The sequence below is a fragment of the Pygoscelis adeliae genome, unplaced genomic scaffold (assembly GCF_000699105.1).
Source record: "Pygoscelis adeliae isolate BGI_AS28 unplaced genomic scaffold, ASM69910v1 Scaffold14, whole genome shotgun sequence".
NCBI lineage: Eukaryota > Metazoa > Chordata > Aves > Sphenisciformes > Spheniscidae > Pygoscelis > Pygoscelis adeliae.
In genome coordinates this window covers 20751816-20773005 of record NW_008825109.1, presented here as the reverse complement: position 1 = coordinate 20773005, position 21190 = coordinate 20751816, and the positions used below count along the sequence as shown (strand labels likewise).

At 43.5% G+C, this 21190-nt stretch overlaps 1 protein-coding gene across 1 annotated transcript in view; it reads right to left on the bottom strand.

The window, feature by feature from the left end:
* Window positions 1–21190, bottom strand: part of PAK3 (p21 protein (Cdc42/Rac)-activated kinase 3) — a 72258-nt gene that overhangs the window by 35389 nt on the left and 15679 nt on the right. Inside the window, exons 2-3 of the mRNA XM_009327837.1 lie at window positions 8807–9003; window positions 2305–2405 (exon numbers count right to left, since the gene is read on the bottom strand). Of these exons, the coding sequence (XP_009326112.1) occupies window positions 2305–2405; window positions 8807–8981 (276 nt within the window). The 5' untranslated portion in view covers window positions 8982–9003. The remainder of the gene's footprint in view (window positions 1–2304; window positions 2406–8806; window positions 9004–21190) is intronic.

Below are 21190 nucleotides of genomic sequence, written 5' to 3'. Positions count from 1 at the left end.
CTACCCAGCTGATACACAGGTTGTATCCAGGTTGGGACAAATCAAACATGCCTAATGTAATGTGTAAAACATGCCTAATGTAATGTGTAACGTAATACTTGCAGCTGGGATTAGTTAGGAGCTGATAGCTAGTTCTAAATGGTGCAAAAATCCCCTTGCTTTGACTGACATTTTACTCCACTAAGGACTGCGGCGTTAAGTCCTGTGCTGGCAAGCTGCACGGGGGAAGTCACCTGTCCCTTTGGTTTGTTTTGAACTGGTTAGAGCCTTCTCAAACTGCAGCGCTGCATTTCCACACTTTAGGAACAAGTATTATTGTAGAAATACTGTGTAATTGTAAAAGAGCAGCCATCTAATGTCCACTGTTTTGAAAGGGAAAAAGATAGTAAAAAGAAACTGTACTACAGCAATGAAGCTGGACATATTTAGCCATGTACAATCGCTTTGTTCTGTAAAAGGCCAGGACCTGTGCTGGTGGCATCTGAGACAAAAAAAAAAAAATCTCTGATGCTAGAGACTATTTTGACACGCTGGATGATAATAATAACATTCAAACTGATCCAAACCGTGATCTCTGAAGTACTGATAGAGAGTGCTTGTGCTTAGAACTGAAGTGTGTTAACCTCGACGTCCCTCCTTTTTGTTCCAGCTGGCAGGGACATGAAACTAACTGGGATCCTTACCACCAGTCAGTCTACGAGAGAACACGATTGTGACCCATCGCGTTTGCACAGAGCCAGAAGGAAAAAGTCTGAAGCACAGGGTAGAAATAAAGGCAGAAGGCTGAAAGGAAGAACAAATATAGAATAAGAACAGCTGAACATTCAGTAGGGAGAGCAGTGAAACGAGGAAGGAAGGAAAGAAAGAAAAGATGGACAGGGAGAAGGGATGCAAACACAAAAGGGAGAAAACAAAAGCAGAAAGTAACAGAATACATAATACGATACCAAGATAGAGAGAATGGCATTGAAGATTAACCCGAACAATAAAGTGGCTACAGGGAGAGACAGACAGGAAAAAAAGAGGGAAACCAGGGTAGATAGCAGGGAAAACACAATTTTAAAAGCTTTATGCCAGGTTTCTGATCAAAAATGACCACATCTGGGCTTTTTAAATGAGCATTTAATCAAGCCCTAGTGTTTGGCACAGAATAAATTTTGAAGTAAGATTCTGTAAGTGACATCTATTTTAAAAAGTCGTCTACATATTTTAAATGTAGCTGTATTTCCTAAGTACTAAGGATAATTTAATTTCACTACTCCTTTGAAGACATGCTGTCATTAAATGTGTCTTTTTTTCTTGTTATTGTGCTTATTACTATTGCTACTGCTTCTGTGGCATACAGAAAGTTTCCAGCTTTCTGAAATGTTTTTGAGAAACAAAAGTAGCAATCAAAAGTAAAAGAAGATGAAGAAATCACATTCAGGGCTCAAAATTCTGAAAACTAACCATCCTTTGTCCAGGCAAATGATTTGTCCCATCCTGTTTGGTGTATGCAGCCAGTCAGCATGAGCACACTTTGCTATTTGACACACGATGATAACACAGTCTGACCACTTAGCTCACAGGGTACTATTGATGGTACGGAGAGTTGCTAGTGTTTCCTCTCACCTCCACAGTTCAACCAAATGTAAGCTTCCTGCCATCTTAGCTTTAAGGATTAATGGTTTCAGCACCTAACTAGTAGTCTGAGAGAAAATGCTTTGAAGCCCCCTGCAGACTTCAAGGAGCTTCTATCAGACTCATTTTTCCCAACACTTCATATATTTTGTCGTGATATAAGTAGAAAAAGCTGACCGCTATTTTATTAATACATAAAGGCTAGAAACGTGTCTGATCACCTAGTCTATGGACATATTTTGAAGGATATTAAATGAAAATGAATGGACTTCCACAACGCTGCCGCTTTCTGGGCATCTCCAAGGGCTGTCTGCAGAGCAGCTGGACTTTGCACTTTGGGGCTGATTGTCTACAGCAAGACATACACTGTGCACATGTGTGTGGGTTTTTCATGCTTTTCCAAAGATACTGAATAACCAACCCCTGTAGCAGCTTGTCGGACTGAAAAGCATACACCTACGTTCTTCCTAGTTTTCATTTTCCACAGACACTCTGCTGACAATCCTTGGAGAAAAAAAAGCAGCCTGAATCAGAAGTAAAACACTCCAAATCCTAAGCCCAACAAATAAGAGTCTCTTTCTTCACAGCCTGGCTGCTGTCATCTGACGTTTCTGGCAACAGGAGGTTATTTTACCATCAAGAAACCAGAAGCTCTGGTAAGCACGCAATACAGCGGTTACTTACTGTGAATTCTCCAGTGACGGCATCAAATCCCACATGAATGGTATGTTCAAAGTCTGAAGGAAGAGAGATCTCAGGACGTTCTTTCTCTTTCTTCTTGTTGGCTAGAGGCAAAACATTAACACACTTACTTTCTGCACAGCTTTTCATTCAAAGATTTTCACAATCGAGTGTGCTCAAAATAGTATTTTAGAAGCGGAAAACAAATCAATTAACATCCATCTTACCTGACAAATAGATGCAAGCTAATACACCACCAGCCTAACTGTCAACCCCTGTTTGGGGAAGGTTTGTAAGGTGTTATTTCATTTTGTTTTTCTTCCAATCAGTGTCACAGCTGCCAAAGCAAGCTGTTCATGAAGTAGCCTTCTTAGGTTATCTCCAACCAGTATGATTTCTATTATCAGTTCTTTTTTTCATCAAGTTTTCGTTCCTAGCAACTAACTCCTGTTTGACTTTGCTCTGTGGGTTCCTGCAGAAGTAAAGCACCCAGGACATGCATGTGCGTGTCTGTTTGCACGTGTGTCTTTTCTCCAACATGCTTTGAACCTGTTGTCAAACTCAGCCAAATCAGAGAGGAGAGATTTTTTAAGATAATCAGGTTCCTACAAGTTCTGTGAAAACAGGCAGCTCAGGAGAAGACAAAGATCCTGTTCCTGCCTCCTCTCTGATTAAAAGGCTGAAGCAGCGGCTCTGTATTAGAAACCCCAGAATCTGCACAGCAACAAGATCCCATAAATGCCATTGGAAAAGCTTCATTTGAGCTCTCAATTAACTAAGACATACAACCAGAAAACCCAGGCTTTATTAGCCTCCAGGAATTCCTTGTTTTTAAATCACTCCACCAGTATTCACAGAGTGTGGAGTATCTTACTGAAGGAGACAGTCTTGGAAGTCAGTCAATCTGCATGCGTTTCTCTCATCTCCCTCCTATTTTAACACCTTTTGAAAGTAACATCCCTTGTGGTCATCCATCTCCTGTGCTTTTTACTATTGACGAATCTCACATCAGCCCAGTTTGGCCATGATAAAGAATGAGTAGAATAAAGGCTGAGAGAAGCTGCCTTCAGTCTGATGCGTCAAGAATCCATGTTCAACAGAGATTTCTCTGAAAAATGGTGGCAATTATGCCAGTTCTGGACGACTCCCAAACACCCAGAGAAACATAGCATAAACCCACGTTCAAACATCTATCCTGCTGGCAGGTACCTGAAATATTTGGCTTCCCTGGAGAACCAGCATGCTCCAAGACTAACTACCACGTGGTTGAATAATACAGTACAGAGCTATCTGTAGGATCTTTTCTAGTGCCAGTGGTATACCTGTAACAGCCGCGAGGGGTACTGCCATTCTACCAAATACATTTGTTGTTTCAGTGGAAAAATTACATGCTAATGATTGGAACAGATCAAATATGACAGTGCCCACCTGCAGTACGTGAGAGTTATTAACACAAACTCAAGAAATAAGACACGCATAAAGCGCTCATGTAGAATACAAAAAAGTCACATCATCTCACGTCTTTAAAGAAAGCACTCTGCACCCCAGGATCTCACCTCTCCTCTGCTGCCCGTCGTACCAGTTTAATGCCTGTCTGGTTTACATATCCTCATCGTGGTCCTGAGCAGGCTTGCTCTATAGATCTGATGTGACATGACTTCACGCTAACAGTTGTGAGAAACCCAGAGATATACGAGAGGTTTATACTGTGCCTATCACAATGGGACTCTGTATCAGGATCTCTAAAGGCCAGTGTATCACCATTTATTAATGATAATATGAAAATGAATACACGTGCCACAGTTACACATCAGAAGGAGAGAAAGGAGCAGTTGTTCAGGTCCTGTCTTTGCCTTCCATATTCCCTCAGTGCAGCGCCAGTGACAGCCATGCTACGCACTTCAAAAACAACTGGAGGAAGACAATTTTGTGTGTGTCTTATTTCAAAACCAAGTGTCCCCTTCTACCAATATTCTACCAATATCGAGCAGGATGGAGCTTTGCGAAATCTATTTTCTGGCACATCAGTCTTCTAAATAAAGCACTACTGTGCTCATGGACCTTTAATTAACATTTTCCTTCAGTGTTTTAGTATTATGTTTGCCAGCTTCTTAAGTTTACCTAGGAGTCTCATCCAAAGGCTGAACTCATTATGTATCAGCACCCCTCCCAGCCTGGGTCTGTCTTTGCTCACAGACAGTAGCTCCGCAAGGCCTCTCTTTGCACATCTATCTTATTCTACCTTACAGCCTCCTTTAGTTGGAAAGTGCTCTGCTCTTCATAATTATAGTCTAGAGTATTTTGCATGTTTCTAATCCTTTCTCTGCATTGTTGCATTTATCCTCATCAAATAATTAACTGTCACCTTTTGTCTGTACTGCACACCCCTACACAATGTTAATTGATGAATTATTTTCATTTAGCATTCAGTAAAGATGGCAGCAATATATCAAATACAAATTTAAAGGCTTTTCCCCTTCTTTTACCTCTAAGATGATATTGTTTAATTTTCAGGATAGATGTTGCCAGTTACAAGATGTCATCTCCGTTCAGCATATATAACTTTTTATTGTAGATAACAAAACTGGCTTCTCCTACCTCATCATTTGCAAGCAAATGCAGTGAAAATTAGATTTAAAGGATCATCAAATTCAGTTCAAAGCAACAGTCAAATCTAGAAGCGAAATAAGGCATTACAGAAAACGTTCCATCAGAAGCAGCACTTGTCCATTCTAAGCTTCTCCTGCCGGGGCAAGCGTTCCAGCTCATTCCCCAAGATTTGGCTCATCTGCTCCACAGCCCTCTGCCTACCAGACTGTAGATAACACACCTATGGTCCAAATGCTGATAAACTATAAATTAAATACAGAATGAAACATCTCCTTGCAACACCCTCACCCCTCCCCAGCCTAAAAACTTTGACACTTCTGTCTGTGCCCTGCAACTCAAATCACTTCTGTTTTGCATAAGCTGGCAAAATGATACAAAAAGGCATGACTTCTTTGAAGCAATGACTGACTGGATTCAAGGGCTTTATACTGGACGTTCCTATTCGATTTTCTTATAAACACCCCTCACAATATACTCCTGCTGCAGTTAGCCATGAGGGCCACCCACACCACCTCAGCAACAATTACAGATTAAAAGAGAATAAGGAAAGAGTTTTCTGTCTTCCATAGTCTGCATCATCACCATCATTATGTTAAAAGAGCAGTTGTTTGGCAGAAAAACATGGCAGCTTTTCTCCAGAGAGGGAGGAAGGGTTTGACCTCAAGCTTACGCCCTCCTGTTTACTCGCCTCCTCTTCATTTCATTCCGTTCTTTCCTCCATCCCCTCTCCCTTCCACTGTCACTCACATTGTCCTCCCATCCTTCTTCCTGCTCTGTTCCTCCTGTCCTACCCCAGCAGCCTTGTCCTTTTCTTTCTCCTCCATTAATCTTAACCCCGCTGGGTTTTTCTCCTTCCCTCTTTTCTTGTTTTTCTGTACAGGAGGCAACCAGATGACTAAGGTCAGACTCTGCTCCCACCCACAGCTAAATCTAAAGCAGCTTCGATGGAAGTGATGCTATTCACCCAGTAATCTTAACACGGATGTACCTCTTCAGCTGAAATGGGCATCTGAGCTGTGATGGGCCTGCTCCCCTCTCACTTCTTCAGGTTGAATGCTCTACAGCGCCTTCATGGAGCCACCCGTTCACGCACAGTATTAATTTATTTCATAGCACAGCAATTACAGGTGGTTTAATGAGAGAAGAACAAGGCTGTATCAAACAACTGGAAGAATGCAAGCCATTTCCTTCTGCTCTCAATTCTCTTGAGGTAACAGCACTCTGCTGAAAGGAAACACTAATGCTACGAACTCCACCATGGCTCCCATCACCATCATTACCTCCAGGGAAGGAAGGCCAATTCCACAGCTTCAGCACGGGCTATGGGGGAACAGGTTCAGATTGCCCACATGACGCTGGAAACTTATTTCAGTTGTCTGCCTTGGCTTCCTGCCCCCAGGAAATGGAGTACCCTACCCCAGGAACGGGGACGAGAGGAGCTACACCAAGGAACATAAGGAGATCAGGTGCTATGGGGAGGAGCAGGACGCTAATGCCTAAGTGGCTTGTTTCAACTGTACAAGCACAGAGGGGCCCCACAGAGTCATCAGTGGCTTGCCAAAACAAGGTTTTAGACACAGAAGTGCTCAAATCCTAACTGAAAACCCTACAGTCCAACAGGGGAGTGACCGCAAAAGATTCCTGGTCCCTGAGCACAGCAGTCCCGGCATACACCATTGCCTTGGAGAGAACACACCACGGCATATCCATCCTCACATCCCTCCTGTCTGGTGAGCAAACGAAAGACGACAAAGTTCCTGCAGGTTCAGGCAGAAACACCCTGCCATGGTGTTTTCTTCACGTTCTGTTTACTAGTACCAGTGGTGGGCTATTAATATAAATTTGTGATGCTGCAAAGCACTGCATTAGACGAGAGCAGCCATATTAATCACCTTCTGTTTCATAAGCCGGACTCTCAAAAATGTGTCACTGAGTCTGTGAAGCATGCACAGGCCAGCTGATACCCTGACCCACAAGCCAACCCTGAGATTAAACCACCTCAAGGGGCTTGGCCAGCCAAGCTAAACTTCCTCCATTTATTATTTCACCCAATAAAATTAAGCTATAAATCTTAAGCTTACTTTCCCTCACAGTCACATTTAAAATCATGATACTTGTATGTTTCCTAAGACTGCTCTGACTGGTAATTACATCTATTTTTAATGTCACTGACCATTTCCAGGAGGGGTTGCTTCTGGATCTCCCCATTTCTGCATGCATTTCACACAGCACCTCCTGCTTAAGAAATGTTCCCTCGGAGAGGGATAATACCATCCTGCTGGCAGTCAGGGGAAGAAGTGGCCCAAGCCCTTCCTGGAATTAAACAAGCCAGGAGAGATTTTACTTTTGGCCTTCAAAATGAACCAGTTGAAAATTAATTTTGTTCCCAGAAGGGGACATTTTGGGAAGCACTCTGCAGAGTGAACCAGCCAGGTCTGCCTGAGGAAGGGGCCCATCCAGTCACAGCCTTCACATGAGAGGAGCCATCAGGACTGCCCCTGACTCAGGGGAGGAATGGGGCTGAAATCGTGCCTTCTATGGCCTGTGAGGAGCTTTGAATGCCAGACTAACTCCAACTGCTCCACATGACCTGCAGAAGAGACTTGTGAACGGGGCAGCCAAGCAGCGCAGGTGAGCTGGAGCTCCGAGGGAATGACCACAGTTCCATAGTTCTGAGCTCTCCTTGGAGGAACAGCAATGCACATCGAAGGCGGAATTCCCACTTGAAATCCAGCGGGATTTCATGCTGCTGATCACAATGCTTTGAGCTCAGCACTTCAGCCAGTTTTCAGTCCACCTCACTGTCCACTTAACTAGACTGTACTTCATCAGTTTGTCTGTGAGGATACAATGGGAGGCTGCGTGAACACCTTTCTGAAGTAGAAATAACACCCACTGCTCTCCCTTCACCACCAAGCCTGTCATCTCATGGTAGAAGGCTGTCAGTATGGTTCAGCATGAATTCCCCTTCGTAAATCCATGCTGACTATTCCTGATCACATTCTTATCCTTCATTTGTGTGGAAATGGTTTCCAGGAGGATTTGCTCCACTGGCTGCCCAGGGACCAAGGTGAGGCTGACTGGCCTGTAGGTCCCCAGATCCTCCTTCTTAAAGACAGAAGTGACATTTGCTTCTTTCCAGTCATCAGGAACATCCCCCAGTCACCATAACCTTTCAAAGATAATCAAGAGCGGCCTTGCAGTGATATGAGCCAGCTCCCTCAGCACTTGTGGGTGCAGCCCATCGGTTCCCATGGCATTACAAAAAAAAAAGAAAGAAGATCCCTTCCCTTAATTCTGTAAATACACTAACTCAAAACACACTCCTTTCTGCAAATGCATTTCAAAGAATGCAACTGAAATGCCGTTTCCTGCATGTTTAAAAGACTCTCTTGCTGTAACCACACCTAGCAGGTTTTAAACCAAGCCATTCTGCATCCACTCTCACTGCAAAAGCAACAAGGAAGAAGAGCCTTGCTCCTGTTCCTGGAATGTAGGTGCATTAAAAAGAAAAAACCCAAAAGCGTCAGGCATATTGCCTTCTCACTTCTGCAAATGTATTTTCAAAAGTACACCACCTCATCTCTGTTTTTACTGCAAATGCAAAGCAAAATCCAAAGGAAAGGATTCCCCAGCTTAACTATAAAGTTATTTTTAAAAGGCAAGTCGCACAATGTGTGCATGTCTTACTGGCTTTTCAAAGACAAGAAAGTAACTGACTGAACACCTCCTCCTCTTTAGAAACATGTTACTAGAGTAATTGGAACAGAAGGCTTTGGAAGGACTTTACCATGTTCTCGACTGAAACAGAAAGAAAACAGTGGCAGAAAGTAAAGGCAGCAACCAACAGAAAGCAAACAGATGTAGCCACCCATTCGCACTGCTGATACTTTACTTTTATCCCCTCCTCCTGGGAAGATGGAGCGAAGCCTGGCTTTCTTGTTCTTCTCCTCAGGGGCCATGGGGAGCGGTTTTGAACTGTGGTTTAGTGCTGAAGAATCGCGATTGTTGCTGTTCATTCTCAACGGTGGGGCTGGAGGTTTCTCTTCAATATCCAGACTATCGGACATCTTCAGCAGCCCTCACAGCCTCCTGCAAAAGCAGAACAGAAAGCATGCCTGTCAAGTAAGGATGCCAAGGCTGGTGTCCTGAGGAGGAAAGAAGGCAAGAAAAGCCTTCCGGCAGAATAAGGAAGCCTCTCTATTAGAACTTTGCTCTGAATAAGGTCTACTGCTGGTCACTATAAATAAATGCAGTGGCCAATTCCTAAAAATCACTGTATTACCACTAAAATAAAGCTTTTTTTAATCCCTGTTAAAGGCTTTTTAAATTTTTATTTACAGCTTTTTTCCTGCAGTTGTTTACAATCCAAATTTTCCTCTAAAACCAGACTTTCAAAGCAAAATTTAAATGATTTACTGAAACGACCTGGTATTGTAGTGAACCATTTTTATGATGTAAGAAATGAGGTGCATGTTGGGGGGATATGGATAGCAAGCATTAAGATCTCTGTTCCCTCCCTCCTCTGTGTTTGGAGAGGATTTAGTCATGGGAGTGTGGGGCTTCAAAAGGAATGATCTTCCCAAAGGAAAGTCATTCAGAAGTACCAATTAAAAACTTTCTTGCACATAAAAATGAGCAATACGTTTACTTTAAAGTCAATCAAAAACTAAGCAGGAAAATTATCATATCCTGAAAACAATTCAAGTCTTCCTCTTTCTGTCCTGCTGCCACACAAGTCTGTTACCAGTGTAGTTTGTGGCACAGCTTTGAATAACAACAGCACCATAAAGTCCTAAGTATGGTACATCACCAGGGAGTGGACACAGATGATCTTTTGCTGACCGCTAAGAACAGGGGTACTGATCTAAGGAAAAAAATACCCAGAAATTGTTACAAAACTTTCATAAATTGGGAAGACACAGGGCATGTCAGACTTTTCCAATTCCTAATCTTTCTAGTTATCTTAAATATTAAAATTCAAGTCTGGATTAAGCAGCTGTTTTAACAAGCAAGCAATACTTGGTAAAATGAACTGTTTTAAAACCTGAAAATAGAGTATGATTTCAGACAGATCAGATGCGATGCGAGCTATATTGCATATTTTTAAAGGTTACAACTCTACAGGCACCTTGCCTTCCAACCCCTCTAAAATCAATGTGGCTCCTTTTATGGAAGGCACGTGCACACCACTGTACATGTGTTATGGATCTCTCCTCGTGCTGATTCACAGATAACACAAGTTATTGCAGTCATCACCTACTCTCTTAAATTTAAAATGAAGCAACTTATGTTTTTCAGCTGTGGAAGTCGTAGGTTTTTTTTTTTCCCCCAGAAGTATCAGCCAAACATGATGACTGCCACTTACACAAAGAGGTCCCGAAGCTCAGCTGGTAACAGCATTGCTGCTCTCGCTTTGGTCTGGTAAAGCTGCCACGGCTGAAGGTTTTCAGGGTTGTTTGGTGGTGGGCTTTTTTTCTTTAAGAACCAAGGTTAACATTTTCAACAGTTGCATTTATTTTGCTATAGCTGGAATTTTGCCAGGATTTCCAGCTGATACATTAATAAGGGATAATCAAATCCACATTGCTTAACTGACAATACCTTCCACATAAAAACTAAATGACCAACTGAAACATTTAGAGATGTTCACTTGAGACTGTTTTTCATAACATGGGCATTTTAGCCTTCGTTACCATTTTCAAATAACCATTTTCGTTACCATTTTTACCACACATAAAACAATCACTTCTTTTTTTATTACTTGACTTACATTTTTAATTTCACTTAAATGAGATCCCAAAATGCCAGATCTGAGATTCAAAGCATCTGCCCCGTGACAAGAACAATAAATGAAATATACCATCACATCTCTGTTTTGCACCGGTCCCTGCATCCACAAAGCGGGGTTCCTGAACATCTGGATCCCCAAGGGATCCCAGGGACCCGTCCCGGGGTCACACAGTTGAAAACCCTAGCAACAGCTGGTCCCAGCCCTCTCCCTAGTACATACAGCATGAAGCGGGGATCCTGGAGATCTTGATTCACAAGCATGCACTTAAAGACGTTGCTGACCCCAGTTGCTCACCTCCATCAGGGTAGCAGTTTGTATGAGCATCCTTCCCAGCTGACTTCATCAACTGGTTTATGTTTAATTAGTGATCTGAGCTATTCTAGCATATTTTGCCTGCAGCAAATTAGGGAGAGCTCGAACAATTGCTCTACTGGTAGATCAATATGGTGTTCACCAGCCAAAGAGGATGCCTACTCGTAGGCTCCAGCCCTATGTGAACTGCTAGACCTTCCCTACCCCATGGAGTTGCTCACCTCCACCTGTATACTGCACAGGTAATACTGAGCCACAGGCAGCCACCGACCAGGCGTTGTTCCCTATAGCTTTGCCTTCAGGCCTAGAAGCGTGGAAAAGATCACACACTCGTAACTAATGAAGTCATGTACTGGAGGCAGCTGTCAGACAGAAGGATGTTTTTGTCATTCGGAACACACCACCTGGGAAAGCACAGAAGTGATCCTTCACGGAAAACCGCGGTCCCCGGCATGTGCCCGGTCCCCACAAGAGGGCTCTGCCGACACAGCCCAGCTGTCCAGGTAGAGATCTACTGGGAGACCTGCTCTGGCGATGGAGGGACATGGCCCACCCTCCTATGGAAGCACATATGTAGGCAATAACGTGCTTTGTATCACCAAGGAATAGCTATAATTGTGCCCAGGCTAGGGCTTGTGCTGATCTAACTTTCCAGTACAGACTAGCCTATTTACCTAGAGAACTGAATGCTTTTGTAGATTTAGGTCAAACAGTTAACTTTACTAATCTTTGTGATTTCTATCCTGAAATGCAGAAGGTTTTCCAGTAATGGGGGGTAGGCAAGGGTGGAAAAGAAAAAAAGAGCCAGTGATGAAAACTACTGTAAGGTTGTGGGGATTAAGGGCACGGACTCTGGCAGGCAACAACCAAGGACCTTTATTGTGATAGGGAGAACTACATGTGCCATGCGTGTTATCCTGGTGAAGGGAAAGCGCACGATGCCCAGGTATTTCTGCACAGGGAAGCGCGAGGGAGTTTCCAGCTTATGAAGCCCAACAGAGACACCTGGACATGGCTCCCCATCCCTCCAGCAGTTCTCACAGACTAGGAGCTTATGGCAACAGAGGCTTTTATTTCCTCTTTAACCCACCTAACGTACTTTTCCAGTGCCAAAGACAGCCTTCACTCCCTGAGACCACTGGCGTGAGGCTGACCACAGAAGCACCAAGGCACGTTTTCAGCTTGTTATCAAAGGCAAGACGGTTATTCTGTGAAGTCCATTATAGGGCACAGAGTTTCAGCTGTCCCTCAGAATGGGACAACTGTATCTGTCACTGTATCTATTTGTAAACAATGCCAGCTTGCTGAAATAGGTTCTCCCATGGGATTTCATTCCACAAAGAATACTATTAACGGTTTCTGGCCCAATTTGCCTATGATGTAATTATTTCCAAGATTTTGAAAGGAACACTATAGTTTGTTCAGAGCTGTTTCAGGCTCAGTTTCAAGAACTGTACAAAGCTCTTTTATTCACTTCTAAACTAGAGAAAAAAAAATAAAAAAAAAAGAGGGGGGAAGATAGCCTAAAAGGTTTAACGGTTGATATTAACTTTCTAAAGCTGGTCTAAATGAAAACTAAAGCAAACCACGAGGTAATACACACCAAGAGACTTATAATTTATGGTTTTCTTGCTCAGAGCCCATCTGCTTTTCCATACATTCTAATTTTGAGAATTTCCATGTACCACTGCATCACGACAAAAGAACATTCACTATCACATAAGACTTCAGATTTTAAGTGTTTTGTACGGATTCACTCCAACCTTAACTTAGAGAAAACCTGTAAAGAATGGAGGGCCAACAAGACATATTCAGCTCAGAAACTTCTCAGGTTTACTTTGCAGAGAAGTGTCAACAAGCATGACAGCCCAAGTTAAACTCTATCCTGGGGCCAGTTTTTCCTGTCGTAATAACAAGTCCTTGGTCCTACTAGTCTTGTTCTGCATAGGACGACCCCATCCAAAACCACCTTCTGTCTACTGGAAATGATTATGCCATATCCACATATTCAGTCAAACAGCCAAATTCTGGTGGTTTGTTTTTTTTTTTCTTAGGGTTTTGTTGGTTTTGGGTTGGTTTTTTTTGGAAGGTCCAAAGACTGGACATTAGGAAGCATTTTTTTACCAAGAGGGTGGTCCAACACTGGGACAGGCTTCCTAGAGAGGTGGTGGATGCCCCAAGCCTGTCACTGTTTAAGAGGAATTTGGACAATGCCCTTAATAACATGCCTTAACTTTTGGTCAGTCCTGAAGTGGTCAGGCAGTGGGACTAGATGATTGTTGTAGATCCCTTCCAACTGAAATAGTCTATTCTATTCTAAAAGCTAATTATCTTGATTTCTTACAAATGTGAGGTTCACTGAGAATTTCATTCTTTGAAGATTACCTTTCAAAACAAAACACTTTCACTGCTCTCATTATCTGACAAACCAGCAAGCATGCAACGAAACACTCCTAGGAAACTCTTAGCAAAACAGTGCATTCAGCCTCCTGATTATAAGATGGGATTTATACCCTTTTTTCCATGCCCAGAAATGATAACTACTGCCTCATTAAGAATCCTTAAGTGTTGCAGCAGCACCAATTCCTGCCTCCCAGAAATAATCTCTGCTACGTCACCCCCCTCATACACCTCTTGTTCATACAGACACAAGTCTCTCCACTCAAAACACACGTCGGTTTTAAGAGTTTTTGCTATGCCTCCTGGCAGACTCCCAGGCAACCTTGCTCCCTGTAACGCTGTCTCAACTCGACATGCAAAGTGTTGATGATTGCGTTCTTCCCTGGAGAGGAATGGTCACAAAACTTCCATTTCTTAGGTGCAAGATGAATTCCCAAGTCTCTGACTTCACGCTGACTAAGTTTCTATGCAGTACTTCAAGAAGCACATAATCCGCTGAAGACCCTCTCCCAAAGAAGTTATTCAAAGCAAACCCCTCAACAAGACAAAAAACCCCTCCAATTCCCACCTGTATCAGAATTGCAAATTCTAGGAGAACAATGCTAAAGTAACATACTCCATGCCCAAAGGATTGCAAAATCCACAGGACTCTGACCAAAGGGTAGGGAGCAGTTCCAGGGTCTCTGAGCTAATATTCCACAGCCCTCGCAAGCTCACAGAGACAGCATGGCATTGGTTTACACTCCTGTCACATTCTTTGTGCAGCTCAGCGCTGCAGCCCTGAGCACTAGAGAGTAAATTTTAAAAAAGCAGAACTGAGATTGCAGAATAATTCTGCAGCGGAGATGAGATCCTGGTAAACCCTGCACACAGACCTGTGAAACACTGTGCCCCACTTCTGAGCGCTGCTACAATACAGCTACCAGAGCACTTCACCGTACCACACCAGAGCTGTGAGAGCCACCCAGGTTGTCAGCAGGGACAGCTTTTGGAAGAGGCCAGCCTGTGCTTGCCAAGAGGATGGAGTGCACAATCAACAGGATTTTCCTCATCTTAGTCCTCAAAAACCCCATTAGCGCAACCAAGGCAGTGCTGGTAACCCTTTTCAAAGAAATTCGTAAGATAATAGCATGTGTGCAACAAAGAGGACAGATACCCAATAACTACCTACTTCCAGAGAAAATTCCTTTCAATGCCTGTTGGCTTTAAGGAAGCATTTAAAGAAACAGACTGTTGTACCAAAATACAAAAGAGTATTCGAGTATGTTAGCTAGGGCTTCACAGCCAAGTGGCAAAAGCTGAAATTAAATTCTCAGCCAGGTCAGTTGCTTCTACACAACTATTACAGGGTTATATAGATCCAATGTCCCTTCCCTTCCCCCCCACCTCTTCCAATCACCAGTTTTGTTAAATGTAAAGACAAACATTGACTTTAAATACATGGTATTCTGCTTCCCCCTTTGCAAAAGCCTGTCTTATAATATTTTTGCATCTAGTTCTTGCCAAGCTAGGGAGAGGAGAGGAAGATATTTGAAGCACCCAAATGTCTTCAAAACAACACACACCAAAAAAATTGGTTCAACTCAGTCCAAGTTCCGAGCAGAATCTCATGCTGGGCCTTTATCCCAGTAAGCTCTTCACCCCGGTGTATCTGGGGAATACTGTTTGTAGATAGATCTTGAATAGCTTTCTTAGGTTAGTCACGTTATTTCAAAGTCTGCAGCATTCAGACATGACTGGTTCCAATTAAAACTCACAAAGACTATCCTGTTTGCAGAGACACTGGTGTTCATTTTCAAAGCCTCAGAGATACTATTGCAGCTTGTGATGCAGCAAAACTGCATCCCTAAGATCCCTTGACTGGAAGGAGCCATGCCAATTTTCAGGCAGTAGCTTTGCAAACGTAACTTGAAGATGCAATTGCTCACTCTTTGTTTATAAATATACTTCTTGAAAAAAAGATATTTTATTGCTTAGTTATATGGGCCAAATTCTGCTCCCCGTGATACTCATCCATTTCCCAGAAATCAATGGTGATGTAACTGAGAAGGACTCTCTATAGATATTGAGTACTGAGACACTCTGTTTGTTAAGTACTATCTGAAAGTATTTATACAGTACTTCCCAGCCCAGTTGCAGAAGAACTGTGTCTGCTTTTCTACATCTGCATGTTTACCTGCAGTTTTCTTAAAGTTCATTTGAAAGAGCAGCTGGTTAGTTGTGCAGAAAGGATGCAGTCACGGTTTCACTACTTACGTGAAAGATGTTTACTGTCTTCTCTGCAAGACTTAGTTACGTTAAAATACAATACTGATGCCTTTTTGATAAAAAAGGGCCATATTCAGCATCAGCTAAAGCAGACCCAACTCTGCCTGGGCACTCGGGGTCCATAATGCCCCCAGGGCAGTCTGTGCTCAGCTGCTTCCACCCCTGGGTGCCTGCAGACTGGGAGATGGGTGTGTGGGGCCGGCTCTGCAGGCAGGGCTGACGCAGCCAGGGTGCCTCGGTGCCTTTGGGAGTAAAGACGTCTTTCTGGGACCTCCCCCACATGTACGCTTTGCAAAACAACCATTGCACTGCTTCTTTATACAACCCTGAAAAAAGGCAGCAGTCACGCAAACTACAGACGGAATTATAACCCTGGAAACCATAAAAATAATGCTTCATTTTCATGCTGTCTTTCATACAACTGTCTCAAGGCACAATACAAACATTTGCGAATTAAGCCTCCCCATTCCCCTCACAGGCAGGTAAACAGACTCTGAGCTGAACAAATTATTCAAACTGAGTAATTTCTTTGATGAATGTACTCTCTGTTTCTGTTTGCAAACACCCTGTAAGCAGCTTATGATTTCCTCCAATATATTCATTTTATTCAGAAGTTATCCTCTGAAACTTGCTACAAGTAACTTCTGGCCTCTGAACTAGCTGCTCCTAAGCAGCTCCCTGGATGGAGGGCGTATTTTGAATTCAGGTTGTATCCAGGCAAAATTACATGGGTCACAAGGACTTGCAACTGTTTGTTTTCTGAGGTGGGATAAACAAGCTTCGGTTAGGAATTGCAGCATTAACAGTTTTACTGAATGACTTACTAACACTGGTTTAAAATTCACTCTTAACAGTGCACTTGCAGTGATAGTGTCAAAAAGTAAATATAGAAAGGATGTGAATGCAGTAGCTGTGAATTTAATGGTTTTGACTAAATATTTCTTCAAATTTAAATAATTATGTCCTTTGTCTGGACCTCAAGAGTCACCCAGTTAAACTGCTAAGAGCTAGGAATGGACTGAAGCAGCGGAGCTTGTCACGACTGATGAAAATAGCCTGCAAACATTTTTTCCCCCTTGCTTAATTTACATTTGACAGCATTTTTCAGTAAATGGCCTTCAAGGATCTCTTCAAACGCTTAGTCTACCTATCTAACTACATTTCTTTCCACAACTCTTTCAACTCTTTCTCTGCAAACTGCCAATGCAACCACAGGCAACACTTCACAAAATGCATCTGACTTTCATCTCGCAACACCCTTCAGCCCACCCGCTTTAAGCGCCTCTTCCCACATGGTGGAAACTCGCTGCTGCTCTGCAGACTTGCAATACCCAGCACCCGCTCCCACTACAAAAGCTTCACGGCTCCTCACATAAGTTCACTTTTCCAAGTGCGACAAGTATTGGGACTTGCCCAGGTTTTAACAGAGCAGCTCTCACTTTCCCTCTCTGTACAAAGCCAGGGCTCTTCAGGCTGTGGTCCCAAAAAGCGAAACATGGGATTATTTTTGCATCACTAAAGCCAGCGATGTTTAAAGTTAGGTGTATATTTAAGGGCTGTGCTTAACCAGTGCTTAATGTACGAGATAACACGAACAAGGACATTGAGGCTTCAGTGTAGCCGCAAGACACCACGAAGGAAAAACCGGAGAGAGTAAGAGTCCCTCTCCACCCTGCTGGGACGGGGCTGAGCCCTAGAGCACACCCCTAGCCCAACATATTTTCTTTGTGGGTGTTTTTTAATCACATCAAAACAAAAGCAATCTGTTCAAACTGCGCTCATGCCGGGATCCTGGCCACTCACTAAAACCACTTGAGCTTTGGTATGGGTACATGACCTGGGAGGGGAAGAAGTGTGTGTACGGAGGGTGTGAGGCAGTGAAACAGCTTTCCACATGAAACCTTGTCCAGGCATTCAGTAATTAAACCTCGTAACGGCCCAGCAAGGAAAGGAAGTATATTCCTACGTGTTACATTAAGTGAGCACCTCGCAGCATCACGGCATCAGAAGACGGCCTGCAAAGTGGTTGCAAAACCACCTAACGCATGCAGTCACGTAAAAGAAACAAGCAAATGAAATGTGGAAAGGGGCAGTACGGGTAGTTAAGTGCATGTTCAAAGCTTGGCTGCCAGGAAAGCCCCTGTGGTAACCCTATGCCAGGCAGCCTCTTGGTCATTATTATTTTAAAAACGTTGACAGTGTATGGATTTTAAATCATTAAGAAACACACTTTTAGGTAACTGTTTTTGACAGGAAAAATGACTTAACTTCATATGACAAAGGTATGGACACATCATACCCTGATGATGCGGAAAAGCTAGCTGGATCACTAGGACACTTCTGCCACCCAGCGAGAGCAAGTGGAGAGCTTCGACCCTCCTGGCTGCCTTGGGAAGAGCCACCAGCACCTCCACTCACTCGTACCGAATCCCAGACAGCTACTTTTTGTCATGTTTTTTTGAATCATGCTTTGAAACAAAAAGGTTGTGCTCTAAGCCATTGAATCTGGAGACATGCTTAGACTGCCAGAGCAATGGACACTCCTGAAGGAGCTAAAGAGGAAAAAGTGAAAGACACCAAAATGAGGTGGAAGCTCCCAGAACTACCTCCATGGGGCCACAGCCTTCCCCCCCCCCTTTTTTTTTTTCTTTTTTTCTTTCAATGTAATGGGAAAAACTTCTCTGGGATTGATAAGAAATAATGAAAAAGTACCTAGAAAAGGCATACATATGCAAGAGGAAAACCCAAAAATCTTACCACTCACTCTTTTGCTTTTTATTTACACAGCTGAAGTGCTCCACGAAGCAGAAAAGGATGTCTCAAAATCAACTGTGCCTATCAAATATCCCACATTCCACAGGATTGCATCCCTTGCCCTTGTCTACACATGAAAGCATCTGTGTGAAATGAAGTACGGATATAAACCATTGTAGATAGACTGAAATAATTCTCCATATGGACTTTATTATTCCTAGTTCAGAGCTTAAGCCTCAGGTTCACTTTTGTTCTCTAGGATGAGTCAAACGTAAACCAAGAAACTCTACTTAGAGGAGACACCAACATTGCAACTGCAGCAATAAAAATTTCATGACCTTAATTTGGATTAAAATAGCCAAGACAAATTGTTTAAGTTCTAATTTGAGTTAGCAACTTGAAGTCAATCCTGAAGCAGTGTCCAAGATCAGCTACGAGAAGCCAGACCCTACTGCAAGCTACAGATAGAGACAGTTACAAGCAATCCATTTGCTGTGACTTAATGAGTCCTTTGAGTGTGGCAACAAAGCCTGCCCATGCCCTCTCCTTCTTGCGTCCTGAAAGTGATTTAAATGCTTTCTAACTGGCAATTAAAATGGACCAGTCACTGACCCCAACTCAACTGACGGGCAGTAATCCTTCGGCCACAGTAAGGCTCTGTAACCCATGTTGCTGGATTTTTTGCAGGTTCAAACTGAACACTTGTTGGCTCACTTAGTTGGCCAGTCAACCTGAGTACAGAGTAAAAGGATCTATGCTCTTCAGACATCGTCTTTTTCTGGTACAAAAGAACATTCATGCTGGGAAGCCTTATAGCAGTGTCTGCAGTGGCTCAACCAAAGGGCTGTGATTATATGAGTTCAGCTGGAGAAAGGCAAGGCCCCAAAGCAATCCAGAGAACCCAAACCTGGGCTTGCTCCTTACAGCAACAGTTGGAGTGCTACAGCACCTGGACGCTTGAAACACTAATCTGACAGGGTTTGAACAATACCCACATTTAGATGGTGGGGAGCACACTATCATTGCCTTCAAAGATCACAACTGTTGCAACTCAGCACAAGAACTTCACCCCTTCTCCCATCTTCTCTGGTGAAGATGTGTTAAAGGTGAATCTACACTAGCCTAATAAGGTACCAGGCTATCACGCATGCTTCACCTATACCTGAGAAATACCCCAGGAAAAATCATGCTGTGGTATTGCATTAATGCAAATGTCTCTTATTTTACACATCATGTGTGTCCCTTTCTGCAGAAAGGGATACAAAGCTCCCTTACACCGATATACACATAAGGGCGATGTCATCACTTCATACCGGCAGGAAGACACTGCTTTCTTCTGTTGACACAGCTTCAGGACATGCAGGTTGAACTGCCAGTTCTTCCACTGGCCTCAGACAGCTTGGGAATCTCTTTACCGTGTTCTTCTACCTTTTATCCTCCCTTCCTCACTTCTTGCGCCTCTCAAGCGCGTGCATTTGGGTGCAGGGTTTGTCTCCAGTGTACACGCACAGCACCACACAGTGGTCTGTGTCTACAGTCTCAGCAGAGCGACACACATTCGCCCACCAACCCCACCGCTTGCACCATCTTAAAACGCACTTGGAACATCCCGAGGTAGAGACCTGAGGTTTGGTTCACACAGTCTGCTCTGTCGCTGCAGGGGAAAGGCTGACAGCACCACAAACCACCAGCACAGGAGCTTGAATTTGGCCCCTCTCAAGCAGAGTTTTGATCCCCAGCTATACCCAGGCTAAAAACCAGCAATCTGGGCAGAGCATTCACCAGTCACAGGGTTTGGCAGATGTAAGCTTGCTCTCATCACTGTTCTCTCTCTTACCATGTAAACAGTATCAAAGGAAGCCTCTTCTTGCTTGGACTTCCATAATAAAAATTCTATATAGAAGTCCTCAAAGTCCTTGAGTTCATATTTTTGGGCATCCTAAACTCCTACTGAACTCCAGCTGGTGCATTAAGACTGCTTTTAATAAACCACTTGGCATCTTGCCTATTATGTTTTTCATTTTGTTTACATAAAAAAAAGACTCAAACAAGGTTTGGAAGAAGAAAGAGAGGGGAAAAAGAAAAAAGGACCAGCTTCCCTGCTCCTCATATTCTCTGCAGGTATTGGTGCTTTCTCTGCTCTTCCATAGTCTATTCTCTGCTTGACGTACGCACAGAAGACGTGCCATGATAAATATGACCAGACGAACCCCCCCAGCCTAGCACCATTCCAACCCACGCTAACAACGTTCAAAGAAATGGCCTTGGCCCTTTCCCCTGCAACGGTCCCCACGGGCAGACCAAGAGCTGGTTTTGCCTCAAGAGGCAAGTGTGCAGCTCTCCAGGAAGCCAGCGAGAGGGAGGGTATACTGTGCCGACTACAACTCCACTCTGCTGAAGCACTGGCTCGTGCCCCACTAGACACATGCAGGCCAAGCCAACAACCACCACACAACGATGGAAGAGATGAGGAAGCAGCAATATAATGCCAGTGATGGAAAATTATAGACAGTTGCCATTTTTTAGCACCTTCCAGTCACCTTTTAGCTCATTTTGCCTTTGCAATCCTTAGTCTGCAAGCTGAGAAACTTGCTATAGTAAATGACACTAAATCCCTGTGACAGAGGAGAAGGATGAATCTGACGTTTAAAAGACTTAACTCAAGGCCATCCCAGGATTGCCAGGCAGAGCTGGGAGGTGAACCCCACTCCAAGAAGGAAAAAATAGAGAACAGGGAGTCCTCTGGATGTC